At 36.7% G+C, this 9,834-nt stretch overlaps 1 protein-coding gene across 9 annotated transcripts in view; it reads right to left on the bottom strand.

Annotated features, from left to right (window-relative positions):
- The window catches only part of VEZT (vezatin, adherens junctions transmembrane protein), a 96,161-nt gene that overhangs the window by 27,558 nt on the left and 58,769 nt on the right, over positions 1-9,834 (bottom strand). For all 9 annotated transcript variants that reach the window (XM_022562378.2, XM_022562379.3, XM_022562380.2 and 6 more), the window contains 4 exons: positions 9,234-9,565; positions 6,746-6,939; positions 2,418-2,518; positions 575-782 (listed from right to left, as the gene is read on the bottom strand). In XM_022562378.2, coding sequence (XP_022418086.1) covers positions 575-782; positions 2,418-2,518; positions 6,746-6,939; positions 9,234-9,565 — 835 coding nt within the window. The remainder of the gene's footprint in view (positions 1-574; positions 783-2,417; positions 2,519-6,745; positions 6,940-9,233; positions 9,566-9,834) is intronic.

The raw sequence follows: 9,834 nt of genomic DNA, 5'->3' as shown, positions 1-9,834 counted from the left end.
ACTAAAGAAAAGAAGCGTGGTTAACATAAAGAAGTTTAAGGGTAATCTTAGGTATTACCAGTCATCCAACTTTGTCCGAATCCAAGTATGGAGACAGCGTGCACAGAAGCATCTCTGCTTCCCATCTACTAAAGTGCTCAGATCAATTAAGTAACCTAATGATATAGTTAAGGCCCTAGGTTTTAACTCATTTGTTTTAATAGTGAACATAGTTATTAATTTTGTGTTTTATTAAAGTAATTATAAAATAAACATAGGACAGAGTTTAGAATCTCAAATTCACTAAATTTGAAAACATCAATTTATTCACAACTCACTACCCATTTCAAAACAAATTTAGTAAAAAAAATCAAATAACCGATGAAAAAGTCTAATTTCGTATTCCCAATCTGATTATATACCCACTCTTTTATTGATCAAATTAATTTTGTGTCTAGAAGAAAAAATACTATACTTACTGGTGGATCCCTAAAATTAAAACCATAAGAAGTCTATACCTAAAATAAGATTTATAGTTCAAGAAAAAAGAATCCCTTACATTGAAATAACGTTTTGCTCTGAAGTCAGTGCTTACCATGATCACTAAATAGAAGCTGCTTCCACTTCTGCCTTTCTGCCTCTGATGCTTTAAATCCCAGCACAGATTTTAGTTCTTGGAGTACCCTCTTGGATTCTTCATGCTCACGCTCCTGTCTCTCTCTGTCTTCTTGAGACAAGTAATAAAAGTCATCCTTTCTGAAATCACTGTCCATATCAATATCATCTACATAAGCTTCTAACTCCTGAAAATGAATAAAAGAAAAAGCACTGTACTTCGAGAGGACAATTTTCTAGTAGCATTCATTTACTTGCACCTATTGATCTCCAAGATTAAAAAAAATGACTCCTGGCACAGGTCATTAAAGCACAGTTGGGCGAACAAAGCAAACATAGATAAATTGAAATCTTAAAAAAACTTACCTGATACGAAGAGGGTTGTGGATGAGAAGTTTAACAACTTCGATTGTTATTTTTCTACTCTGATACCATTCTATAGATCTAGTCAAGATTACAGCTTTAGCTTTGTCAAAACCAATCAAAATTAGCAGGGCTGGTGGTTTGGGGAGGTGGTCAGGTATGTTAGTCTTCTTTGGTAGACATTTGTGGTTCTTTCTGACTTCCCAGCAAGTTTGAACACTATTGCTAGGATTGGGGAACACCTCATCTTATGGTTCTCCTTATCTCTAAGGGAGAGGGTAGGATCCTTGCTTACTCAGCTTCCCTTGCAGTTATGGTTAAGGAAAATGAGTTGAGATCCTCTAATCGGGTGTACCTGGATCAGATCTGATTCAGAAGTTTGTTATAAAAGAAATAGGCATACTACCAAATGTAAAATAGATAGCTAGTGGGAAGCAGCCGCATAGCACAGGGAGATCAGCTCGGTGCTTTGTGACCACCTAGAGGGGTGGGGTAGGGAGGGAGGGAGGGAGGGAGATGCAAGAGGGATGGAGGAGATATGGGGATATATGTATAGCTGATTCACTTTGGTATAACACATCATTGTAAAGCAATTATACTCCAATAAAGATGTTAAAAAAAAAAAAAAAAAGAAAGAAATAGGCATTTTGAGGAATCCATTCCGGCAAGGATGGTGGCAGATCAAGTTTCCAGAGGTAGAGGTTCTGAAGATAGTTTTCATTATTCAACATTGATGGAGCAGGTGGCAACATCTGCACCCAGTGACTTAGTAGTGATGTTGCCACTGGAACAGTTCTTTTGAGTGATTTTGGCTGTTTACCCCAGCCTGCTTCAAGCCTGATTATCTGGACCTCTGAAATATTCTGTCAGCTATGTAATGTTTTTAAACAAATTTCTTGTAGGTTAAACTAAGTAGGGTTGGTCTCCCTTTGCAATTAAGAATACTGAATAGGCAGTATGACCTAAGGAAAAGAAGCCTTCTTCAGAATGAGCAATCTGTTGTCAACAACTAACACAATCATTTAAAAAAGTATTTTATAAAGGGTATAACATACATACATGCAGCCAAATGCACAAATCTTAAATGTATAGGATTTTTACATAGGCACAGGTACTGGTAAACCACCACTCTGATCAAGATAAAAACATTTCCAGCATCCCAGAAGGTACCTTTGCTAATGCACTAACTTTTAATGCATTTCATCACTTTTGAGTATTTAAAAAATGGACAATTAGATATAAACAGGAAAATGTGTGGGTAGATTCAATGGATCCAAATTCAAGGCACTAAGAACTAATGATATGATATAAATTCAATACACTGTATTGTGATTCTGAAGTTCATTACAAATATAAATTCAACAACTTACGTGAACTTATCCATGTCACTTACAGAGAAAGGTAGGTAAGTTATGTACGTGAAACTCTTTAGGGGAAAAAAAAGCAATTTTCACCCTTACCTGCTCCTCAGGGATTGGATCCTTGTCTGCAATGTGTAGAGGAGGCTGCATCAAAGGTACCACAGTACAGTGTGGGTTTTCACATGCCATTTCAGGTTTGCCTTAAAAAAAATACAGAAATGAGTGAACATCTATTAAAGTTAACAAAAGTAATATCTATAGACTTACAATTTAAGTTAAACTCTTGGAGAAGAAAAACCTGTTTTTTCTCTCCCTTTTTCACCTTACCATAGTATCTGTCACACAGTAGGTACTCTAAATACTTGCTGAACAATCAACTTTGTTCATTGCACAGAAACAGGCTCAAGACAGACCCACTGTTCCCTACAAAAGACAAACTTTGATCTTGTACTTCGCTTAAACTATTTTTATTCTCAGGAGCAGTTAGGATTGGAAATGAGTTTCACAAGTAAATAGATTGAAAAGATCACCCAGGTGAGCTTAACTTTAATTATTTAAAATTGGTGTTTGGCATCTAATCTCGGGGTTACTTGGCCTCATGTCCAGCTCTCTATCTTTTATCATTATCTCTCTACTTTCAAGAAGCAGGGGTTAAGCCTCTAGGTTTTTACCTTTCAAGAGTAATGATAGATACATGGTTGGGAACAGAGCTGGGGGGACTCTCAGCTGGCATGGGCTGGTGTGGTCAAAGCAAGCTAGGCTGGGGTGGGAAGAACCTTCAGTAGGTGTGAATCAGCAGAAATGTGACTTAGCCCACAGCAGCAGGCGATTGGTGACATACAAAGGATTGAGTAAATAAGTAAATATATTGAAACTAATGACAGCCAAGCTTCTCATAATCACAAAAGGGAGGAACAAATATAGAGGGGGGAAGGCCAGAATAAACTATGTGGTATTAGAATTGAATTGGAGGTATTGGTATGAACTCATGGCTTACAACATATATGGATAGACAGATACAGAAATAGAGATGGAGTGTATACATGTATATACAGAGATACATTTCACAGCTCTGTACACTGAGAAGTGGTAAAAGAAGTAACATCCCAATGGCTCTGAGCATACCCAGCACCTAGATCTTGGTTTCTAAATGTCATTTTCCATTAAAAGGAATGAGGGCTTCTTGGAGACAAGGCTGACGTTATGGCTGGAGGCAGGGAAAGTATGAGACAAAGTAAAGAAGTGCTCAAAGAATGATGGTGACACGAATCACCTTGAATGGGCTCCCTCTGGTCAAACTTTGGACAACCTGGGCAACAATATAACATAAAAGTAACAAACTATGATCTATTGAATAAAATAAGAATCCATATATCCACGCTGATATAAATAAGTAAATAAGTGGAAAGGGGGGGCGATGCTTAACCTTAAAATAGAGTGTCAACTAGTAAGTGTAAATGGAAAATGGAAGTAGAAAATTACCATGTGGCAACCATCACAGTAATACCCAATTCAAGCAAGAACTATCAATGGATGCTAAAACTAGTGGGTGAAAACATTTTAAGCTAATTTATTCTATTCACTCATAAAATTCACTCTTTTTTGTATATACAATTTTATGAGTTTAGACAAATTAGAGTCATGTAATCACCTCTACCACCACAATCATGATACAGAATAGTTCTATTATGTCAAAACATTTACTTATGCTGCCTCTTTATACCCTACTCCTCCCTCCATATCCAACTCCTAGTAACCATTGATATGTTTCCTGTTCCTATTAAATTTTATCATTTTCAGAATGTCATATAAATGGAATCATACAGTATGTAGTGATTTGAGTCTGTCCTCTTCTGATTAGCATAGTGCATCTTCCATCTTATTAATGTATCAGTAGTTCACTTCTTTTTTATTTCTGAGTAGTATTCCACCGTATGCGTGGATATAATGGCTTACCTATTCATCAGCTGAAGGAGCCTTGGGCTATTTCCTGATTTTGATGGCATACTACGGGTATGTAAAAGAATGTCTGTTTTTCAAAAATGTGAACAGAACTATTTAGGGGTAATGGGGTTTCATGTCCGTATCTTACTCTCAAATGGTTCAGAATAATACCACCAAAAGAATTTAAAGACAGATACACAGAGAGATAAAGCAAATGTGGTAGAATGTCAACAACTGGGGAATCTGGATGAACGGTACTTAGAATTATTATTCTCGTGATATTCCTATAATTTTGAAATAACTAAAAAAAAAAAAGATATGGCAAACCAAAAGCACCTGCTTCTTAAAAAAATTCAAACGAACAGTTTTATTTAAAGTTGTGTAGCCAAGGCTACTATGGGCATTTTAGTGAGAAAAGTTTGTGAATACTTGTATCTTATTTCATGTCATTATCACCTATGAGCAAAAGCCACATACACAGAGGCCATCATGAAATGGCTTATCATCTGCCCAATGATTTGGAGACAATTTTAACAATCATGTTTGAGTGACTAAGATTCAACATCTCAGAGTATGCCAAGGGACGGGTGAATGAGATGGTCAGTGGTCTTCTGAGTGTTTCTATTTATGGAAAATACACTTAAAAGCTCTAGAGTCATATCAAAAAGTTTAATATGTATAAATATTTGCACATACTAAAAATTCTTGGCAAATTTATCCTTTGGAGAAAGAATTATTCACCATTTACATTTGAGATATAAAGGAAATCTATTGGTAGTATATCGGTAATTAGCTTGTTAACATTTCCTTTGAAAAAAGTTAACACTTTTACTATCTAAGGACTTAGTTTGTTTAAGACATTAAAGTATTACAGATCTAGCTGTAAACAAAACAATGACTAACAGGATGATAAAGCATTACTCACCTTTGGCAGCAATACAATTTTTATACATAAATCTGATTAACCTCATAATAAGGTTCCAAGGGATAAACATGGTATTGACTTGTAGCATAAGTTTAAAGATTAATATGTCAACCATTTACAATGGAATTAGTGAAATTAGTAAAAACAAGTATAAAATCTGGGTCCAAAGGAAAGCAGTTTTGCCGAAAGTTTCAAGACTGCCTTTTTACCTAGCAGTACAAGGCACTCCGATGTTCCTATTAAATAATGGCACATTTTAATACATTTTCTTTTTTTGTAACATCTTTATTGGAGTATAATTGCTTTACAGTGGTAAAGTGTTAGTTTCTGCTGTATAACAAAGTGAATCACCTACATGCATACGTATATCCCCACATCCCCTCCCTCTTGCATCTCCCTCCAACCCTCCTTATCCCACCCCTGTAGGTGGTCCCAAAGCACCAAGCTGATCTCCCTGTGCTATGCAGCTGCTTCCCACTAGCTATCTCTTTTGCATTTGGTAGTGTATATATGTCAATGTTACTCTCTCACCTCGTCTCAGCTTACCCTGCCCCCTCCCCGGTCCTCAAGTCCATTCTCTATGTCTGTGTCTTTATTCCTGTCTTGCCCCTAGGTTCATCAGAACCTTTTTTTTTTTTTAGATTCCACATACATGTGTTAGCATACGGTATTTGTTTTTCTCTTTCTGACTTCTTCACTCTGTATGACAGACTCTAGGTCCATCCACCTCCCTACAAATAACTCAATTTCGTTTCTTTTTATGGCTGAGGAATATTCCATTGTATATATGTGCCACATCTTCTTTATCCATTCATCTGTCGATGGACACTTAGGTTGTTTCCATGTCCTGGCTATTTTAACTAGTGCTGCAATGAACACTGTGGTACATGACTCTTTTTAATAACAAATATGCAGTACCAGCTAACATAGCATTTGTATACTAATTTTTTTTTTTTTTTTTGCAGTACGCGGGCCTCTCACTGTTGTGGCCTCTCCCGCTGCGGAGCACAAGCTCCAGACGCGCAGGCTCAGCGGCCATGGCTCACAGGCCTAGCCGCTCTGCGGCATGTGGGATCTTCCCGGACCGGGTCACAAACCCGTGTCCCCTGCATCGGTAGGTGGACTCTCAACCACTGCGCCACCAGGGAAGCCCTTGTATACTATTTTTAAATGACTGACGTATTTTATCTTAAAAGTAAACTGAATTTCTGGCCCCTGATTACCAAACTCATTATTACCCTAAGTGGAAAAGAGTTTCTGGAAGTCCTAATAATGGAATAATACTATTAAAATCTATTTGTTTAATTAATTTTTTTAAAAAGGAGGTATATGATTCAGGGAACTTTCAAAGCATATTCATTTTTTATTTACAAAAATAAGAGCCAAGACTTTATATTCAGTGTCAATTTGTACATATAAATTAACTTTTTTTTAGTAAACTAAGTAATTTTGTCAAGTCAGTTTCATCACATAGATAAGAAGAACACCTAATAAAATCTTACCAGAGAAGAATAAGCATATCTGATAAGGGTACGCAAAAGAACTCTCTCATAGGTACCTTTTTTATCTGTGTTTCTGCGTAGCAACTTGTCCACTTGAGAAATGGCCTCTTCCCAGCAATTGTTGCTCGCTTGAACATGGGGCTGAATCAACTTTAATTTCTCTTCTAGGATTTGATAAGCTTCTGACACTAGTTCTTGTGTTTCTTTAGTACAAACAAGCTTTTCAAGTTCATCTTCAAAAATTATTACCCTGAGTAATAAAGAAAAACAGCAACAGATTTCTAAACTATGAACTGAAATGTATAATTCGCAAGGTTGATTTAAGAAATAAGTTTATAAGATGAAAAAAGCTCTGGACATGGAAGGTGGTGATGGTTGCACAACAATATATATGTATTTAATGCCACTTAACTGTATGCTTAAAAATGGTTAAATGGTAAATTTTATGTTATGTGCATTTTACCACAATTTTTAAAAAAGCTTATAAAGAGTATTCATACATTTATTCAACAAGTATTTCTTGCATACATACCAGGCATTTTACAAACTGAAAGGATAAATTAAACCCATTTTCTACTTATAAGAAACTTAAACCAAATCAGGGAAATTATACATATACAATATAATATCATAAAAAATTAAAATTAACATTTTATTTCCATTCCAAATTAGGTCTAGAGGGTTGAAGAAACTTGCCCAGGTCATAGAGCTGGTAAGCTGTGAAGCTGGGCTAAATCCAGGCACAAAATGACTGAGAGATAAAGACAGGCTTATAAGAATTCAGAAGAGGGGGAAGTTACCACCAGTTATGGGTATAGACAGGGAACAGCTAAGGAAGAGGTACTTCTGAGGCAGCACTGAAGCATGGATAAAATCGGAGCATGTACAGAAGACGAGGAAAAGTCATTCTAGATGGTACATGGGGAAAGGCATTTATACAGTTTGGCTGGACTGAAGGAAAGAAGTGAGAAATAAAGACAGAAAGCAGCCTGTAGTCAGGTTATGACAAACCCTTTCTGTAGACTGTTTTATACAGACTTTAGTCTAAGCAGTTATAGTCCAAAATCAGTGAAAATTTTCAGATAAGTAAGAAAGCATATATATGCCTCAGAAACATTAATCTTGCACTCTAGAGGCCAGGAGAACAGTTAAAGGGTTAGTGTCCTAGGGTAGGCAAGCGAGAGTGGGAATAGCAAAGGGGACAAGCGAGAGGGAGGGATGAAACACAAAATTTTTTAGATAACACTTTTAAAAGTTGTGTGTGGCAGTGCTAAAGGGCAAATCAGATATGATGGTTTGTGACTGGTTTGCTCTCTAGTGAAAGTATTTTGAAAGGTGACATGTAGTAGCATACATAGAATATTTCATTTTTAAATAGGAAACATACTTCCCATGCATCATTCATAATCCCTGACCAAGGTAAAAAGCCCTTCTTTATCATTTTCATGTCCATCCAGTGTAGCACTCCTCCTTCTCGAGCCACCTTCCCTCACGCTAATGCATTCCATTACGCCCTGTATATTTCTGATTCTATTGCCAAACATTAATTCTTTATAGACCCTGGCTTTGCCTAACACAGCCTTTCCACTGAAATCTCTCATGATGATCCAACTTTTGCCACCCACTCAAGTGGAGATTGCCTTATCTCCCATTATTTCCTGTGGGAGACAGGGTTTTCTTAGAACGGCAGCAACAGACCACTGGAACATCCCTGCCTCACAGTTTCTTAGTTTTACCCTATGCTGTAATCTTTACATCAAACTTAAATACCTATCTCAGACCTTGAACTGATGGGTAAAAACTTCTCTTCTTAAAATGTCTTTCTGAACTTAATTTCCTATCCTTGTGCATCACCTCCTTCTTCACTCCAGTAAATTAGCTTTTTGATTTTACTGAGACTTCAAGTCCTTTTGGCCCATTTTCTTATCTTACAAAATCAATTGCTGCCCTCCCCCTTCTACTTCTTGCCTGGTATCCAGGGTCAAGTACATCAACTACAATCTTCTCAACTCATTAAATTCCTGTGACCTTCCCCTGATTACAACATGAACCCAATCATTCATTTGATCCAGTCCTATACTATGAGTATCTGTTACAGAAAAATTTCACTGAAATGACTGGACCCTACATTTCACTAAGGCGGAGTATCAAACTATGGATTCTACATTTTTATTATTCAACTGGGGCCAAAAAACTTGTTCTATGCTATAGAAAAATGTCCAAACCTGCTCTGATTTATTCAGAAAAACAGCAACATTTTTCTCATCAACTGTATGTAATAATACTTCTCTGTTTTTGTCCTATCTTTCTAGGTTTTCTGTTGACATCAGGTAAAGTAAAAACTATATAAATGGCTCCCCCAAATTACAGTACTTACAAACCACTGTTTGTCTGCTACATTTGTACCTTTAAACCATCGTTTAGACTGCAATGTCTCAATTTTGCTGCTGTTTTTTAGCTAGGACACAAGCCAACGACCACAATGGCACAAGACCGAAGCTTGCTAATCATGGGGACATTTCCTTACATGGCTTCTAAACTTACTCATTCAGTAATGCTTTCAGATGGAGCTGCAAGCTGCGTACTGCTGTGTGAACATTATTCAGTTCTCTTGACTTCTGCTGAGTTTTGGATAAACGCTGGGGTACTGACTGGTGCTGAGTTTCAAAGTACCGATAGAACTCATAGCTGCGCTTAAGCTCTTCCAAACAGGCAGAATGAGCATGAGGTAGACCTTGAGTCACATCAGATAGAATATGATGAGGCAAAAGTGCTGGAGTAAGTAAGGGCCCAGGAGGTGAATTAGCCGTAGAAAGTAACAGGGCTAACCGCCTGAAGAACTCTGAACTCTGTGCCACCCAGAGTTGGAACAAAACCTAAAAAAAAAAAAAAAAAAAAAACAAGGAAAAAGGACTAGATCAATAAAAAATATTGGTCAACATTCAAAACAAGAAAACAAACTACAGATTTGTTTATCTTAACTTCTGGTTTAAACTTTTCACTTTATTCTAAGTAATGAATATAGCTGAGTTTGAACTAACTCTAAGAGTAGCCAAGAATGTTACGTCAAATTATATAGTCATGGCACATGGGAACTTCTGATCATAATATAGCAGCTAATACCAGTATATAATTTAGTACAGTT

This window comes from Delphinapterus leucas, chromosome 11 (assembly GCF_059928025.1).
Source record: "Delphinapterus leucas isolate spDelLeu-1000000601 "Yukka" chromosome 11, BTC_Dleu_Yukka2, whole genome shotgun sequence".
NCBI classification, from domain to species: domain Eukaryota; kingdom Metazoa; phylum Chordata; class Mammalia; order Artiodactyla; family Monodontidae; genus Delphinapterus; species Delphinapterus leucas.
This window is presented reverse-complemented; position numbering and strand designations above follow the sequence as displayed.